The 19,025-nt window shown below is 46.3% G+C and overlaps 2 protein-coding genes across 8 annotated transcripts in view; one reads left to right on the top strand and one right to left on the bottom strand.

Moving 5' to 3' along the window:
* ELF2 (E74 like ETS transcription factor 2) overlaps nucleotides 1-4,693 on the top strand; it is a 37,276-nt gene extending 32,583 nt beyond the window's left edge. For all 7 annotated transcript variants that reach the window (XM_059843796.1, XM_059843800.1, XM_059843795.1 and 4 more), the window contains 3 exons: nucleotides 1,822-2,014; nucleotides 2,390-2,743; nucleotides 2,975-4,693. In XM_059843796.1, the coding sequence (XP_059699779.1) occupies nucleotides 1,822-2,014; nucleotides 2,390-2,743; nucleotides 2,975-3,602 (1,175 nt within the window). In that variant the 3' untranslated portion in view covers nucleotides 3,603-4,693. The remainder of the gene's footprint in view (nucleotides 1-1,821; nucleotides 2,015-2,389; nucleotides 2,744-2,974) is intronic.
* Nucleotides 4,694-9,559: 4,866 nt separating this feature from the next.
* Nucleotides 9,560-17,878, bottom strand: NOCT (nocturnin). The gene is made up of 3 exons (XM_059843794.1): nucleotides 17,616-17,878; nucleotides 12,496-12,765; nucleotides 9,560-11,684 (listed from the first exon to the last, which is right to left on the bottom strand). Exons 1-3 carry the CDS (start codon nucleotides 17,797-17,799, stop codon nucleotides 10,849-10,851), a joined length of 1,290 nt encoding a protein of 429 aa, XP_059699777.1. The 5' UTR covers nucleotides 17,800-17,878; the 3' UTR covers nucleotides 9,560-10,848.
* Nucleotides 17,879-19,025: the final 1,147 nt, after the last annotated feature.

Here is a 19,025-nt window from a genome sequence, read left to right as displayed (position 1 = left end):
CCTAATGACCTGCATATATCTCTTGTTCTCATGAAGTATCTCATTCCATATTTTGTACTACAACTGGAATAAATTAATTTTTTCTCAATGTCCTGCGAAATATTTTGTTAACTGGATTTAATTTGTGTTACTTATTTTAAAAAGCACTTGCAAAGGTAGGCTATTTCATATGCAGCATGGGTTTGGAAAAACAGGAATTATTCTGCAGTTTAGTACTGTCAGAGTTAAGTCATGGAGAAGGAGAGATGATTGTGCACGTTTGGAAAGGGGATCCCTTGTTGGCATTCCTTCCTTTGTGCATTCTGGGTACTTGCTGGTGCAAAGTGAGGCAGCTGTAAATCTGATTTAATTGCGCTCTACAGTTTATTTATTCTCTTGAAGTTCCTGTTTGCTTTCTAATCCTGAAGCCCACTTATGTTTTTGCAAAAACTCTGTTACAGACCTATAACATTTGGTGGTCGACCCAGAAATTCCCTTTCTAAGGAGTAAAACCCCAGGGATTAATTCCCTGAAATCGCGGATGATTTAAAGATTCCTGAGTTCTCTTGTTGACTCTTTCCTCATATAGACTTAATCAAATGTCTCTGAAATCTAGTTAAATTTTCGTATTTCTTGGGTAGGTACTTGCTGCTGTTTGGAGCACATTGTAAAGTACAATTTTTCTCTATGAGGTGCTTTTACAAAAAATGGAACCTGTGATCTTTTTTACCCTTTGAGGTTTTTAAAGATAGCTGACTTCTCAAAATCTGCAACAGTGGTCTCTAATCTGCCTTAATTTGTTTTAATTATCTTTGCATGGCATAACAAATACTATGGTAGGCCATTAAATCTCAAGAATTAATGCCCTTTTTTCACACACACGCAAAAATACAATTTGATGCATGTCCTTGGAGGTAAAGAATTGTTATTAATGTTCTGAGATTGTTCTTCCGGATCTCTCTTAGTTCTCCCTTCTCAGAAACTTGAGGAGTCTTTTCCAGCTGTACAAATTGGAATGTGATCTGCTTTTTTTCTTTGGGTTCTCTTCCCCTCTTCCTAGATGTTCATGGTTTGGTCAGAGTGCAGACAGACAGACTCTGTGTTACATTCTGTGGCATCCTGATAGTCGCTGTCACAAACTCCTTCCTGGGCCTGGGCCTTCTCCAGTGAAGATGGTGCACCTCTTTGAATACCTGACAAGTGCATTAAATTTTTAAGCCTTTTATATGCCCCTAATTACAGAAAGGTACATGGGATTTCTGCCCCCCTGTGAATACTCGCCTTTAAGAAGCTGGACTGGGTTTGCACCTAGAAGGATGTTGGTCACTCAGCAACATACACCTGGGAAGGGTTAGAACATGGGGTGCCACCAGTTAGTGTGAGAGCCCCAGGTCCTGGACAAACTTAACCACAGTTGAGACGGTTTGTTGCTGCAGGTTGTATGCCTTTTAAAAATTACTTATTTATATCCTTCTGTTCTGCAGTGTCATAAAATGTACTGGCATCTTCATGCCCTGTTTGATCAAATATGAGAAGAAAATTCTAGCGCTCGTCCTGCTGAATAGATAGGTACTGACTTGGAACACCCTCCCATACTTCTTTTCAAGGGCTGAGAATAGGTGTTGGATTGAACAGGCAGGCTCCTGTGCTGTATAGTTTATCACTTGGATTAGTTCTTTCAGAATGTAAATATTTGTAGAAACTTCATTAAACTTAACAGAATGAATGAACATGTGCAGGTTACATCCTTTGTGTAACATAGCTTGTAATGCAGGTCATATGGAGAACTTTCTGTTATTTTTAAAAGTGGTTTTCTAACACAAAAATGCTTTCTGATTATAGGAAATACAACATACTTATGGGAGTTCCTGTTGGACCTTCTTCAGGACAAAAATACATGTCCTCGATATATTAAATGGACTCAGAGAGAGAAAGGAATCTTTAAACTTGTGGATTCAAAAGCTGTCTCCAAACTCTGGGGAAAACACAAAAACAAGCCTGACATGAACTATGAGACTATGGGAAGAGCTCTGAGGTAAAACCTCTTAGATCCTTAGGTTATCTATTACAATTTAAAATCTGCTTCTTATTTTTGCCCATAGAAATATAAACGCTATGAAATTTTAAAAACTTTGCCCTTTTGCAGATTTAGCCTTCAGTCTTGCAGTCCCTGTAACTTTTTATGTTACCAGTACGTTTGCAATTTTAATTCCTGAAGTATGTATTTGAAAGGTAAGATTTTTTTTTTTCAGGTAGATCCTTCAGATCGTTTGTCAGTGTGTTTTAACAGCTTCTTTCCATACCTCCTTACACTGTAGATTTTACTGGGATTACTTCAGGTTTTATTGTTAGCACAGAATGAGGTTTTCTTTAAAATGTTGTTTACTACTTAATTGTACTTTCCTTGCAGATACTACTATCAAAGAGGAATCCTGGCAAAAGTTGAGGGACAGAGGCTTGTGTATCAGTTTAAGGAGATGCCAAAAAATATAGTTGTCATAGATGATGACAAAAGTGAGTCCTGCAATGAAGATTTGTCAATGCCTACAGATGAAAAGTCCCTGGAAAGAGTGTCTTTATCTGCAGAAAACCTTTTAAAAGCAGCAACCTCTGCACGTGGAGGAAAAAATTCCTCTCAGTTAAGCTGTACCAGAACAGAAAAAGCAGTCACCAGAGTTGTAAATATTGCCTCACCAGCTCATGACACATCCTCATCTCATCCTTCTACTACCACTGCTACTGTCCCAGCAACAACAGCTCCCAGGTTTGTGTTAATGGGGCTGTTTAATTTCCAAAGTTCTATTGCTGGATGTGCAAAAGGTTTGGGGTTGGGTTCTTTGCTTGCTGGTTTGGCTTTTTCATTTTTTTGTTATGGTTTGGTTTGGGTTTTATTAAGAACCAGTTAAAAACCTCTCTCTCTTAGAACTGTCTGTACTTGTTGTCATCTGTGATGGTGCCCTGTGTTTTGGCCTAAACACACATGTTTATTTTGTAGGACTGTTCGTGTGGCAATGCAAGTGCCCGTTGTCATGACATCTCTGGGACAGAAAATCTCAACTGTGGCAGTGCAGTCAGTAAATGCAGGGTCACCGTTAATAACCAACACAAGTCCAACCACAGCAACAACTCCAAAGGTAGTAATCCAGACAATTCCTACTGTGATGCCAACCTCTGCTGAAAATGGAGACAAAATCACAATGCAGCCCACCAAAATCATCACGATCCCTGCCACGCAACTCACGCAGTGTCAGTTGCAAACAAAAACGAGCCTGTCTGGGTCAGGAAGTATCAACATTGTGGGAGCCCCGTTGGCTGTTAGAGCACTAACCCCAGTGTCCATAGCTCATGGGACACCAGTAATGAGACTGTCGGTTCCTGCTCAGCAGGCCTCTGGCCAGACTCCTCCCAGGGTGATTAGTGCAGTTCTCAAAGGTCCAGAAGTTAAATCAGACACAGCTGCTTTGAAACAGGAATGTGAAGTGAAAACACTGCAGCTGGTAAAAGAGGAGAAGCCAGTGGATGGAAGCAAGACTGTAACCCATGTAGTAGTAGTTAGTACACCCTCAGCCATTGCCCTTCCTGTAACAATGAAAACAGAAGGAATCATCACGTGTGAAAAATGAAGAATCGGTTTCTTCCAGCATGGACTTCTAACTGTTACAGTTTTGAATATACTGACGTGATTGGGGGAGGGATGTGGATGCCACCACCAAGTCATAAAGGAAAGTTTTGGTATGTTAATAAACACGCATATATTGAAGACTTACTGGAAAAAAAAAATTATTTTCCCGTGTTTCAGTGGGAATTAAACCACACTGATACGCTGATAAAAACTGCCTCTTCCAGTTGGGAACCAGCTGAACCTATGGAGAGAATGAAAGAGAGAGGAACTGAAAAGGGACCAAACAATTTCACTACGCTACCGGTTACCAAGCTACACTAAGACCTGAAACACTAAGAGAGAGCTGTGTGAGAGGTTTGCCTTGGTTTTTAGTTTTCAGGGGGAGAGGAAAGTCTCATTGTTACACAAATGGCAAATTTGATGCATTTTATGTGCATACCAGCGATTACTACTGTGTGCCCACAGTACTCAACTGGTGCTATGTGAAAAACTATGCTACTAGGTGTTGTAGGAAGTGAAATAAAGGAGATTAAAGAGCTTCTAGAAGAAGACAGAGGCCTGGAGAGATTTTTGTATATCATACAGCTTAAGCAGATTCAAATTGAAAGCCTTAGACTGATTTTCAGTTATCTTTCTTGAAATAAGCTAATGGCTTGTTTGTGTAAAGCTTTTTTATGAAAATAAATTTTTTAAAAACCTTGTACCTAGCACAGTATTGTTATAGAATAACATGTAACATATTTTGTATGGTAGTTAAAAGTCTGTCTAAATTTCTTAATCGTGGACAAAGTAGCAGCAGGTTTTCTGCCTTCTGCTGTACCATGCCTGTTTATCTCACTTAGCCTTGACATCTGTGCATACATTTCAGTTTCAGCTCTACTCTCACTTCAAAGGTCACGCCCAGCATGAGCTTTTGTCAGGTAGTTCTAAACCTGTAAATTTTTTTAGTTGAAGTTAAGAGGGAAGTACCAGTGTTCAGAACGAACTATAATAGTTTGTATATTCAACATTTGAAGTATATTCTATTTTGTTGTACTCTTGTTTCAAAGTGTATTCAAGTAGGTTTTAATGAAATACAGAAAGAAAATTTAATGGTGTTTGGTGTGCTGTTTATTTTTTCCTTCTTCCTTTCTGCTATCCTGTTAACCTTCTTTTCTTGAAACCTTCAGGCATTCGTCCTGATACAGATGATACAGTGTGAAATTTTGGGACTCCTCCCTGCTTCAAAGGGCTGACCAGCTCTCTCACTCATTTGTGTAAATACCTGTGAGGCTTGCTGTAGCTGGTGAGGTAACTTCTGGCAGGGGTCTAGTTCTTAGATGTTTTCAGGATGGTGAATGTAAATGTGAGCTCTGTGAACTACCTAACTGCTCCTCCAGCTATACCAGATATTGGCTCCATATTTCCAGTCCATTTGCATGGCTTGAAATGCAGCTTACCCTGATTTCAGGGGCACCACACTGGCACGTTAGGCTGTGGGTAGTCAGGTGCCCAATGGACCCCCAGTTCCTAGTGATATGCCCTGAAAAGTCTTCAGGGCGGGAACTTGGGGACTCTTGAAATTTAATTGAAGTCTGAATCATCATCCAAGTACTTCATGCCTGGAGGAGCAATTTTAACAACTGTCTGGAACTGAGGTCTTCTGTAATGCTGAAAGACACCGGAATTAAATACTTTACATGCTGAGAAGCAGGTTGCTTGTAGAGTCCTAGCAGCAAGACCCATTCTTCCCTTCAGCTGGTAAGAAAAGTGGAAATAGCTCCACACAGCCAGGCCAGCACTGGGGGGACTGTGAAAGGCTTCTGGAAAAATATTATTTTTCATCCTCTTGAGCAGGGAAGTGGAGTTTAAGAACAAAATGAAGCTGACGCAGATAAAAAAGTGTGTAAGGCAGCAATACAAAGAATCAAAAGTTCTTGCACATGAACTGTGTTTCTGGTATGGGGTAGAGAACTAAGACCCCCTTCACACAAGGAGATGGAGAGATAAGATGACTTTTTTCTAAGAAAGAGGAAAGGGAAGTAGGGGAAGCTGGGCAATCACCCGATTAATCTGGCAGTCTGAGAGGCACTAATTTTCTGCGTAAAGGGAAATGGAGCAGTGCAAAGAGAGGCAGGTGGTACAAATCTGAGCCAAAAGACAAGGAGAGAGAAACAAGTGTTTTTAAAGCTACTGTTTTAAGTCCAGTCTGTAAGAAACCCTATTCTAGATAGATGGCTGTTACTTGATTGAATCTCAGAGCATGAAGTATCTATGTTGAGTATTTGTAATTAAGACCTTTCCAACACCTAATTTAGATACACTGGAAGTCAAATGGGGACAAACTCTTCCTGGAATTAGATAAGGATCTCCAGCTGATGACCTCCTTGTAATGCTAAGACTTCATTATGTAATGGCAAAAACTAGAGGAATGAAGGCACCCAACTCCACTACTGGTGGGGTAGTCAGCTGGTAGCCAGTTCTGAGATACTGCCAGTGCTGCGTCTTGCCACAGAACCAGTGATGATCCTTTGGCTCTCTCCCCTGGCCACCAGTGAGTGGCACATGGTACTGGCTGCCAGAGGATACTCACCTGAAGTTCATGAAGTGCTGGGAGAATCTCAATCTGTGTGAGGGTGCGCTGTGACTGAAATGGAAAGGGGATTTGACCTGATTCTGTAAATAAGTATGTTTTTACTGTGGTATTGGAGGACCTGACCTCAGAATGAGGGAGCTTTGGTCAGGTTTGTGACATCTGAAACAGATGAAAGGAACATTAGAATATTGAAATGGTTAGTATCTAGCTATACTCCCAGGCTTTTGAAATCCCATTGAAAAACCTGTTGCTTTGTACATGGGTGAAAGTGGGGTTCCCTTTTACATGTGAATGTGGTGGTTCATGTAGAAGGATACAGGCTTAATTCATCCTCGGCAAGCAGTAACTCACAGATGTGTGGGTAGAATGAAACTTCTGTGAAGTGAGTATGCTTTATACAGAAGGCATTGAGACATACACAGACTTGGTACCACTGATTTTGCAGATAAGAACTATTTTTCTTTTTCAAACCCGCTGTTTTAAGTTATAGAATGAAAAGGGTGATGCTGTGTAATCCAGAGGGGGAAAAAAAATCTCAACTGTAAATTGCAACTCAGAATAAATGTGTGAGTATCAAAAATGAGCAAAGTTGAAAGGGGAGTCCCATTCCAGAGACAACTTCTTTGGTTAGCTCTCTCGGGCATATCTTTCCCAGTGAAGGGTTCTGGGCCTTGACACAACTCTGGGTAGAGTGTACTGAAAGGAAGGCTGAGCTCTTGGGATCCTCTCCTAATTGATTTCATCAACTTTAGGGCTTTGGAGAGTTACATCTGAGGTGATCAGGGATGAGTGAGCCAGGGGCAGTCAGAAGTTGAGGAGAAAATGGAGAGGTGCTTGAAGCCTCAAGTTGGTACTCAGCATGACATGTGCAGCAGGGATCTCAGCTACATGTGAAGGTTGTTACTGCCAGAACAAGCTAAGTGCAATTCTGCCTTGTAGAGACAGTTCAGATAGCAGGTGTTAAGCTTATTAGCAAGATCCAAATGTATTTGGGATCTAATTGTTCTCCAGGAGAGATAGTGTTTTAATAAGCTTGCAACAGCTTCTGCCTCTGAGCAGATGAAACAAGTGGGTCATTTCTTCCTGCAGCTTGCTTGAGAGTGAGGGAAAAGTGTCACTGCTAAAGCTAAGGCAGCCTTTATTCAAGATGAAAGCAAGGGATCTGTGGAGCCTTTTTTTAGCCTTGGTGTGCTTATAAGGTATACATTCATAAGAAGAGCTTGGAAGACATTCTTTATTGTTAAGAGTCATACTGCTACACAGGAAAAAAAAAATCCTTTCTGCTGCTTCTGAAAAATATTTAGTGCACTGATATTTATAGCTGGCATTAGTATTTCAGTGCTGCAGGCTTGCCTCTCACTGCATAAAACAAAGCAAGAGCAATAATCCATTTAAGTTTTCCAAAAGAGTCTGTCTGCAAAATAAATTATGGCATGTACTGGAATAAAAGGGTGAAGCTGCCTGGGAACTCCCCAGTTAATTTCTGCAGCCTATTTACCTTTTTATTAAAAATCCAGCAGAAAGGGTTCAACATTGCACTGTAGCAGGGATTTTCTGAGTAGGACAGTATTAAGAATTGCCTTGAGATGGGAAGTCTCCAGCCTTTTCAGTTATTTCACCCCCCCCTTGCCTTCAAAATTACCCTTTAAGGAGTTGAAGCAGTGAACATCTACTGTAACATGTCCAGGATGAAAGAATCCCAGTCCTTTCCACTTCAGGAGAGGTTCTGCAGTGATGGCAGTATCATACAAATCATGCTCTTTCTCAACACTTAAATTTCTTGTTTAGGAGAAGTAAGCAAGGGATGCAAGCAAGGGTATAAATTAAAATGTCTTAAAAACAATAGATACCATATACTCCACTGTGAGAGTGACAGTGGGAATTTTGCAGCTGTGATAGTTCAGTTCCTGCTGGTAAAAAGCCTCCCATAATCAGGTCTGTGGCTGTATGCTCTGGCAGTGGGAATGGTGCCACACTGATGGACACCTTAACTGGCCTGAGGAAAATGAAGCTGCTTATACAAAAGTGAAATGAAATCATGGAGTGACTTCATTTTTGGTGGGAGTAGTGGGGTGGTTATGGTTTAGTTTCTTTTTAAATACAGACCTGATCTTTGCTCTCAAGTCAGGGCTTTCTACCACAAGAATAGTTTCTTCCAGAGAAAGAAAGCTGCCAAAAGGAGTCTGGATGGAAGCTCCAGCTTCTGGTGTTTTTTTTTGTGGTAGATGAGCAAGGATTTGACCTACTAAAGATACCATCTTATAGGTCTACATTGTGGTGTTGATTTTAGAAGTGTTTAGCTGCAGATGACTATGGATGTTAATTAATGGGCACTTGTATAATTTCTCCTCCCTGCAAGCCCGTTTGAGTGAAGGTCCTAAGAGAAAATAATTTGTAAAGGAGAAGCTCGGCATCTCACCCCCTCTGCACAATTGAGGGCAGCCAGCACCATAAAAAGGAAGCTGTCAGTGTCTAGTTGGTCTGAAACATGGCAGCAACACTCAAAGGTCTGTCTTTTTGTGGGGCATTGGCAGTGTTGCATCTCTTGCCCAAAATCTCTCCCAAAAGTGCCACCCTTGTGGCTTCCTGAGACACAATTTGCTCTTTCTGAAATTCTAGCCAAAGGAGGTGCTGGCATGCTGCACATGCCTGGTAAGAGTATTCACCAAGGCCATTGTCTCCTCGGTTGTAAAATCATTTCTTCTGGGGAAAGTCAAATCCACATAAATCCAAGGAAGCACATTGCCCTCATCCTGCCAGGGTCAAGAACGTGTGCAGAGTGTGTTACAGCTGCCCAAGGGCTCTTCATTTGTTTGCCTGATGAGGAGTGTGTTTGTGTGGGAATTTGGGACTTCCAGTCACAGACTCTGCATTTCCCTTCTCAGCAATGCAAATATAGTAATTTATGGGTGGTGTAAATCTCACACCCGTGGCGCTGCTTCTCTTCAAATGAGGTTTTAGAAGAAAGTGGCAGATACAGCTGCATCTTGTAAGGGGCTAGCCTTCCCAGGCACAGTTAGCAGCCCTCAGGAAGGAATTCTTGCACCTCACTTTGCAGGTTTGTAGCTCCACACAACTGTTGGAGAGGGGAATATTTACAGTAATACAGTGTAGGTTTCCTCTAACTAGAAGAGTGAGCAGCTTAACAGCTAAGCATAACTCCCTTCCTTTCAGACTTGTGGTGTGTGGACATTCCAAGCAGGAGATAGAGTGTGTGCTGTGAAGGCAAAGCAGCCATGCCACTCTGAGATTAGGGGTGGGGGAAAAGAGGTCTGGAAGGGAAAGCACCAGCAGCAACTTGAAGCTCAAACTAGTTGAGACAGGTCACTGCCTTGGTAACAGGAACTTGGGACAGCAAAGTGAGAAAGACAGCATCAGAGATATTACTTTTTTCCAAAGACTTTTATTAATAAACACCTGGAACATTGAAGAGTTACTATACACCCTACTTCACATGGAAATACTGCTTTATTTGCCCTGCCTTGTCTTCCTCAACTATCTAAGTGTCAGCACAACTCCAACTGTTGTCCCTCTTCCCCCCTCTCTCCCTATGCCATTTTCTGGCACAATGGCATGTTTGCAACCCATATATGCAATTCCTATGTCACCAGTGAGCAATTACAGGAGTTACTGTACTAACACACCATACTAACACACCTCTGCTGTAGCCCAGAGGCTTTGCCAGAATTTCCCTGGGTCACAGGAAGAAGCTCTTGAACACTGTCACTCTATGATTTCCACTCAGATGCAGGATCTTTCAATAAATAAATTTTATAACAGGTTCCAGTGTAGCTTTAGATTCTGAAGATAAATAAAAGAAAATCTTTCAATATTAAGACTGGCCTTTTTCTGAAACAGCAAAATTGACAAGACTACAAATTTAAACCATTTAGAAAAGTAATACTCAGAGGAAGAAATAGTCCCTGGTTAGCTGTGTCCTCCAGAGGGAAGCACAGAAGAGATGAAGGTACAGTCACTGTACAGCCTACAGGCTGTATGTGTGTGACCGATACATGCACATTGTTCTGGAAAAGTGAGGGTATTTACTCTAGGTCAGAGTCAGCCTCTCTTTCCTCACCTGCTCTTACTGGAGGGGTCCTTCCTCACACTTCTAATGAATTTGGCATTTCAGGTCATGGAAAAATGACAAGACCACACTATTATGAGCTTAGCTTTTTGCCTAAACTGCATTAAACTTCCTTTTTATTGCAACAGAAAAAGATTTAGGATAATCTCACTGGGTAGTTGAACCTCACTCCCTTTGGTACTTGCAGAAGCTTAACATGAAATAAATAGAATCAGCATGCTGTCAGGGCAAGATGTTTTACAAACACAAGTGTTTTGATTTAAATACTAAGGCATCCACATTCATTACAGGATTAAATCCTTAAAACAGGGGGCTTAGTGTAAGAATAAAGCCATTTGCCTTCTAGTTTTCAAACCCTGATGCAGCAAGAAGAGCATGATGAGAACACTGGCTTCCTTCTTCCTCCCTTGAAGGCTGCACATTAATGAGGGCTGAACAGCAAGTGTAACTCCAAACAAGTGCCTGACATAATGGTTAGTCAACAGTATTTCCTCATCTTTCAATAGCATCTAGCTTCAAAGGTTTTCTCTAAAATAAAAGACTGGAGAGTTCAGACACTGCAATACCAGGTGGTGTTCCAAGACATTACAGCAGTCTGTCAGGGTCCTGATTAAAACTAAAGTCACACACAAGGGACAGGTGATCGGAAGGGTAATTGAATGAAGGCAGCCTGTTGGGCCCAATTTGCTCTTCAGTCAGCAAGCCCAGGGCTGAGTTCACATTCAAGGCGTGCTGGGAATACCAGATATAATCCAGCGTGTGCCGGCACTCTCCAGAGGGCCGGATCTTCCAGGTGGTGTAGGGGGGCTCCGACTGTCCATCAGGGCTCAGCAGCTTGTATGCACTGTTTAAATTGAGGCTGGAGTTCGAGAACTCCCTGTAGACCTCCTCGGTTGGCTCCGCATTGAAGTCTCCACAGACAATCAGGGGGATCTTTGCTCCTTGGGTGATGTTCTTCAGGTTCTGGAGGAGGTCACAGCCCTGGGCAGAGCGGAACCTCTCCCAGCCCGTGCGGGCTTTCAGGTGGGTGACGGCGATGCAGAAGAGCCTCCCGGTTTCGTGGCACTTCAGCGTCTGAGCGATGGCCACCTGGTTGGTCTTCAGCTTCATGGCGGTCAGGCGGATGTTGGCACTGCTGACGAGCTCGAAGCGCTCCTTGAGGAAGAACATGGCGCAGCCATCTGGCCCGTTGTTATGCTCCACATCCAGGCACGGTGACCACGGCTTCGGGAAGAAAGTGCACTGGTAGCCCAGGCGGCTGAGGAGCGGCTCAAAGGTGTCAAAGTAGTGGTCGACCTCCTGAAGGCACAAGATGTCAGGCTTGTATGCAAGGATTTCCTCCAGGATGAGGCACTTCCTCTCCTCCCATTTCAGAGCTTCCATGGGGCACTGAACAAAGTTGTCTTTGCCTTCCCCGAGAGCTGGAATTAGCAGGGCGGGTAAACAAAAAACCCAAAAGTTACTGATAGCTGAAACAGCCTGTCATGCTCCAGGTTTTATCAGTTTACATGCTGGTCACTTTAAGGGTACCAGATTTGGCAGCAGGACTCCTCAAGTCACTGGAATCGCTCCAAAAAAATTAAGCTCCTTTCACAGATAAAAGACATATTAAGACTTTCTCCCCCTCTGCAAACTACTCAAGGGCAACTACTTCCACATGTGGCTGCTGCAGCATAAGCCAAAATAAAATGAAGTGGGTTAAAAGAGACTGCAGAAGGTTAAGGCAGTCCCTATGAGGGAAATTTCCTACACCAAAAGATTTTAAGATGAGGCTGCTGCTGTTGTCAACTTACATCCTTGAATCAAAACTAGCAGTTAAAATTATTTTTAAGCATTAAGAATTCCCATAGCAGATCTGAATTTATGGATAGGTCATCAATAAGGTAATCAGAAACTGAACAGAAACTTTACAAATAAAACTTGGGAAAAGGATAAGTCTTCTCTGGGGTTAACAACCATCTAAAACTGATGGGTCACAGCTTTCAGAATACACTATGTTCAGTTAAGACAGGAATTCAGGGCTACCTTTGCCATCAGAGTTGCAAGGAGAGACCTTTTTTCCCTTTCCTATAGGACAGAAGGAAAGCCACTATTTCAAGTGCTCAATATATTCCCCCTGGCCCTCAGTCAGTTGTGTCTCATGTAGTTCATCTCTCTCCCTCTGCTCTGCCAGGGTTTTCACTGCTGCATTTGATCTTGAGCTCATACCTTGAACTCACAAGCATCTCCTACCTTGGGCGAGGATGTTCCACTGCATGACCCGGATAGGGCGGTGGTTACTGCCGGTATTTTTCTTCAGGTTCACGAAGTTCCTCTGGAACCGGGGTGGCCGCTTCTGCAGGACAATCTGACATTCCTCCAGCAAATCCTTGGGGTCTATAGGATCCAGCTGTGCTGAGTCCAGCTGCTCCAGGCAGTCCTGGTGCTGGGATACAGCACCACTGCTCAGCGTCTTGGCGAGCACGCTGTAGAGCCGGCTGGTGCTGTTTCCCATGGAACACACTGCAAGGGAAAAACTGGTGTTAGAGATAGTCCTCCACGACTCCCTCTTCACTTGGGTACCTTGTTGCACTGCCAGCCATTGGTGGTTTGTGCAGGAGCCTGCTCCCAAATCTGAGACAAAATAAGAAGAATGTAGAAGAGGGTTAGTCCTGTGCAGTCTCATGTTCTGCCTGTCATCAGGGGCTGCAGCCTGCAAACAGCCTGGTTTAAGACATCATGCTGCTGTCTTCTAAGGCATAAGTCTTTCAACCAGAATAGCAGGGCTAAGATTAACTCTGCATATATTGTAGAAAACACAGTAAAGCACACTTTTTCCCTGTTCACAGAGGAGAGAGCCCAGCAGCTGCCTGCTCCTTATTTCATGTGCAGCAGTTGCTTCTGATGGAGAGGGCACCCTGTATGGCCTGGCACCCTGTGTCCATATGGGATGCTTCCAGGCTGCAGATTCCAGTTAACCTGACTAAACCTCAGGTTAGTATTTAATAGGAATCTCTGATCAGTGTCATTTATCCCCAAAGCAGTAATGTTGTCATGAGCATGAAGCAGCCACATGCTTCTGCAGGCTTAGACCTCCTCAGCTGGAGTGGAGAAGGTGGTGTCTCCCAGCTCCACATCCCTATGCTCATTCCCCCCACCCTCCTTTCTCCCTTTATCTCCTCACTCTTTTGTGCTGTGCCCCAGCTCAGCAGTTTCCAGCACTCCCTGCAGCCTTCCCTGGGCCCCAGCCACCTCCTGTTCCTCTGGCCATCTTACCCACATGAGCTGCACACAAGATGCTGTCTCCAGCACTCCCTGCTAATGCAGCTGGCCCTCACCCAGCCCTACGTCTCCTACAGGGAGGTGCCCCATCCCACATGGGCTTACAGCTGCCACAGGACAGGGATGCACGTGTGTCCCTGCTCTGCCCTTATGCACATTTTGTGGTATTTCTACACTGTGTGTGCAAGAGCTCTCCAAACCCTGTCTCAGGGAGGGAGGGCTTTGCTCCTTCAAACACAGGCAGGAAGGGCAGGGCTTGCATCACAGCAACTTGCATAAGAGGCAAGGCTGACTGAGTTTTGTTGTCGTCTCAACTTACTTATTTACTCTGAATGCCTTTTGCAAAGGGAATCTTATGCAAAAGAACTTCAGTGTTGCACTGCTGTTGGCCCACAGTGGTTTTTAAGTAGGTTTATTTGTACATTTGAGTTACTTAAAAAAGGAAGAGGATGAAATAGTCATCTTGTGCTCACATCTTGCAGAAGATTTGGCATGCTACCCAACACACCTGCATGTTCAGACTGACCTACAGCACTACCAATTTTAAGAGCTGGTGACAGACAGACATACAATAATGACAGGCTAGAGGGGCAGGCAGTAAGATGGACCCTTACAGTTCAATAAACATACTCAGGAGGAAAGAAAGACTCTCCAGTATAAGCCCCACATCCTTGTATTTAAGAAAATGGATACTTTTAAAAGATACTAAAGATTACTTGCTTTAATGTGTGTTTTGTATGTGTAAGCCCACGGAACAGCTCCAAGAAAGTTGTGAAATAGGAATTTAGATTAGATATAGGATGTTTCTCCTCATCTCCATGCTTTTAGTTAAAGTAATAGGAGCTCCTCAAACAGATGTAAACTTGAGCTCACACACGTCTTTCCAAGGAAGCTATGTGTAGTGTGTCAGTTTCTGTAGTCTTTCTCAGTTTACAGAGAAATTTACTTCTTCTCAAGAAGCCAAGTACTGCTGAAGTAGAAGTGGCATTTAATAGAGAGGGAAAACACAAAATCCCTAAGCAGGATCCTGACACAGCTGTGAGGGGAGTGGGAGCAGGAATAAAAGCACGCTCTGTGCTGGATAAAGAAGGGTGCAGTTTACACACAAGCAGGGCTGCCAGGCAGCCATGCACAAACCCAAAGAAATCAGTAGAGCTTTTAATAGATGCTCCACAGGGAGCCACTCACCTATTTTTAGGACAGGTACAACCCATGGCTAAGTGCTGCAACTGAGGATAAGCACAGTGTTTTCTGCTGCATCAGGGCTACTGTCAGCAGCTGAGTACAGCCCTGCCATGCCATGGAGGAGCATGGCTCATGTGAGGATCTCCAAAGGAATACTGGGAAATACTGACCCTCCAAGAAGCCATTAGCAAGCTCTTAGGCTGCTTGTGGCTTGACCTGAGTCAGAGGGATGATGTTGAAAGGCACAAGGTAGGTGTAACACAGCTGGAGTCAAAGGTCTGCTGGCAAAGCCCTGAGCAGCTTACAGCTGTTACAGCAGGATCAAGGCTAAGCTCAGCCTCCACCTGCCAAGCTGCAAACAAAGCCAGAGTATTGTCTAAATCTCATCATCCCTGGGATTGTGGTGTATCCAGCTCTTTATGGGGTGTAAAGCATAGCCTAGCCTGTACTATGGCCCAGAACTGATCTGAGAGCTTTTAAAGTCAGTCATGTCTCTGGAAGGAAAAAGAGCTTCAGGCTTCTTTTGAGGGCCCAGAGATGATTGTGTGAAAGAGGGTCTGGACTGTAAATTAAGCACCTTCAGTCCTGGTATAGGTGGCTTGAAAGTTCTTGGCTGAAGGAGGGGGCTCCTTGGGAAGAGTCCAGCTTCAAATGACTGTTTATCTGCACAAGTTCTTAGTACCTGAAGTGCTAAAATCGTGACAACAAAGACTGAGGCGTTCTGTGGAAGAGGGACCAGACCAACAACCTGAACATGAAAACAAAATGGATTCTGTGTTTGGAGTTATTTCTGCAATGCTGAACCATGTTCACAGCAGTCCAGCTGTACAATACCAGTACAAGGTCACCACTCTGAAATCTTACAGTGCAAGTTAAATGACCTGTAACCTGCTGGTGGGGGCAGAGGCACAAGCAAACTTCTGAGTTTGCACTGTAGCAGTGGATAGCAAACATGAAAATGATTATCTTGGTGTTATGTAACAGGCAACACCAACTCAGCAATTACTATTCAAGGTGCTTAAATCAAAAAGTTCCCTCCCCTCAGCAAGGGCGGTACCTCAGCATAGTAAGGGCATGGGAACAATTCAAAGTGTGAATTAAATGTAAAAACAGGGTGTAAAGTTGGCAGGTTTCTTGCATCACCCAGCACAGAAGAGATGAACTTCTAGGATCTCAGGCAATGAGCCATCAGAGACTTTACTTTAAGGACTTTGCTACAGAAGGGTATTGGGCCCTGACCTTTTGGGTAAGATGAACATTCTCATTTCTCTTCCTTTCAGGTCATACCTCCCAGCACCACTTTCAGGCAGAAGCCCTACCCTGTTTACCACAAGGCCTTCCCTGCCAGGTGAATGACTCCACACACCTGCAGTCTGGAGTTGCATCAGCCTCCACAGCCCCAGAGGCTGGCAACAGCTAGAAATGCCCTCCTTGGAACCCCAGTTCCAGGAACAACTTGACAGGCACCACCCCATGTGACCAAATCTATGCTACCAAGGTATCATACTACATGTACAACCTTGTCTGGGACAGCAATGACAGTTCATCAGAGCAAGGCAGAAGCTGCCTCTTCTCAATAGGCAACACCATAATGAAGAGGGAATCTCGAATCCTGCCTCCAGTAATATAGGGAATCAGTACTTGGCACAAGCTCTGGAAACCTTTATCTTCATGAGTGCTTTATTAATCATGAACTCGATTCTGCCAGCTCTCAGATGTATATGCTCCTCTTCCCTGCAGTGCCATGAAACTTCAGTCCTGCCATATGGCATCCTGGCCTAGCTTCAACAGGAGGAACAGAACCCTGCCCCAGCCTGGCTTTTACACTCCTCCTGTAACAGCAGCAACGGGGAGTGAACTCACTTCACCCCAACCCCAGCTGAAGGCAGTAGGGCAAAGTGGATCTCCTGCATGCCAGATATGTAATACAGCCTCAGACATACTGCCCAGAGAAGCTGTGACTGTTCTATCGCTGGAAGTGTCCAAACCCAGCCTGGATACAGCTTTAAGCAACCTGGTCTAGTGAGAGGTGTCCTTGCCCATTGAGGGAGGGCTGGAACCAGATGACCTTTAATGTCTCTTCCAACCCAAGCCATTCAATGATAAAGAGTTGGGCTTATCACCCCGCCCAGAGCAACAGTCTAGCGCACGGTGGCTGCTGCCCCAGCTTTCAGCAGGAATAGCTCCGGGTGGGCATTCTGAGCCACGGCCAGAGTCAACAGAGGTGGCTTAAGGCTGGATCCGAGCACAGGGGCGCGATGGGTGCAGCACAAAAAGGTGGCGTCCACACAGGCACACGAGGGCATCTGGGCACTTTCCAGGTCTCATGTGGGGAATGAAGAAAGGGGTGTAACTATTTACAGTACAGGTGAATAGAGACCTGGCAGCTGCTGCTGCCTGCCAGAGGTAACCTGGGCTGCTCCCACACGCTGCCTTGAGTGAAAAGAGCCCGCTGTGAGTCAAGCCGCATCCTACACAGAGAGCAGGCTACTGACAGCGGTACAAGGACACTGACTCTCTGGCTCACAGACACGTCAGCCCACCGACGCCTGGGCTGACTCCAAGCACCCAGCCTAGGTGTGGGCGCAGGGGTGCCCCATCCCTCACACGGAGGACACCAAGCCAGAAACGCCTGCAGCTCCGGCGGGCTCTCCGACAGCGCCTGCCGCGATGCTGCGGGATGCTGCCCGCTTACACCGCCTGGGCGAACGCCGCGGCCGCTGCCTTAGAGCCCAAGGGCCCCGGTCCAGTCCCGGAGAGATGGCTGGCGAGAGGACAAGGGACACGCTGACGTGGGCAGGACAGCCCAGATCCCGCTCCGACAGCGGCAGCCCGGCACCAGCCGCCCGGCTGTGACCCCGCGCGGTTCCCGGGGCGGCTGCGCACCCTCCTCGGCCAGTACCCACCTGTGCGGGGCGGCGTCCCCGGGGAGGGAGGGCCGCCCGCTGCTGCCCGCGGAGCGGCGGGGCCGGGGGGCGGCGGGTGGGAGTGGGGCCGCGGCAGCGGCAGGCGGGAGGCCGAGGCGGCGGCGGGAGCGCAGCAGAGGGCGGGAAGGGCCGAGCAGAGGCAGCGCGCGGAGCTCTGGTACATGCTCCCGGCGGGACGGAGCGGCACCGGCAGGGATCGGGCGGGACCGGGCGGGATCAGCGGCGCAGTTGGTCCCGTACCCGCCCCGCGGCCGCGCTTATAGAGGCGGCGGCGCCCTGCGCGGCGCGTATATCGGGCACTACCACCCTCACTCGAGGGGGGGAGTGGCAAGGCACAAACAAACCCTCCCAGCACCGCCGTCCGCACACCGAGCCCGCCCGCAAAGACCGGCGGGTCCGCTTTCCGTCACCGTCCCGCGGGTCCTGCTGCCGCTGGTGGAGGACGCTGCAGTAGGAAGAACGCGCCCCGTGGCCGCTCCCGCTTCCCCTACGCTGCCGTGGAATGGTCTGGCTCGGAGGAGGTTTCCCGCCGGTGATGTCAGCAAGGGGCGTTCTCTGCTCCCACGGACGTCACGACACGACCCGGCCCGGCCCGGCCCGGCCGGAGCCCCAGCGCAGCCGGGCGCGTCCTACACCGCTAAGGATATAATATCCTCCATGGGATGCCTCGCTCAGACACGTGCATCCCCCTCCCCAGGCCCGCCACGTCCCCAGGACCACGTGGAGAAAGGGACACTCCCCCGGCGCGGCATCCCCCACGTGGAGTCCCTGTGGGAGCCTGTAGGCGCTGGGCTGGGGGGAAAACAGGGGAGCAATCCCCGAAAAGGGGTGTCTGGGCCCCAGAGCAGGGAGTGGCGGCGCCGCTGCTGGGTGCTCGTTTCTTGTACCTTTCCGCTTCCCGTGTCCTCTTTGCTCCAGCGCCCCGTGTCAGGCCAGAGAGGCCAAGGGCAGCCCCGAATTCCTGTGCTGAAATTAGGGCAGTGCCCGCAGCTAGTCTGAACAGGCTTCCTTCTGAAAATGTGACTTCCCCCCCCCCCCCCCCCCCCCGAAATCCTAGATTTTTTATGTGTTTGATAAACTACCGAGAGGGCCTGGGGGAGGCAGATGCCTTCTGTGAGGGATGCTGCTGCAGGAACCAGGACAAGCTGGCAGCGTGGCATTAGACCTGCGTCTGCTTAAGTGCCCCTGGCTCATCCATCTTTTTCTCAGCTTTCTCTTGCCAGGAAGATGGCATTAGGGCACAGCAGCTGATCCCTGTGTTCCCTGTGTTTTGATGTTCCAGTGCCTGCTGTCAAGGCTTTTTCTCCAGCTTGCTGCCTTCTGGGCTTAGAGTGGTTATAGCTGTCCTCTGGAGGCAACAAAGAATCATTTAGGTGGAAAAAGACCTCC

This window comes from Haemorhous mexicanus, chromosome 4 (genome assembly GCF_027477595.1).
Source record: "Haemorhous mexicanus isolate bHaeMex1 chromosome 4, bHaeMex1.pri, whole genome shotgun sequence".
Classification (NCBI taxonomy): domain Eukaryota; kingdom Metazoa; phylum Chordata; class Aves; order Passeriformes; family Fringillidae; genus Haemorhous; species Haemorhous mexicanus.
This window is presented reverse-complemented; position numbering and strand designations above follow the sequence as displayed.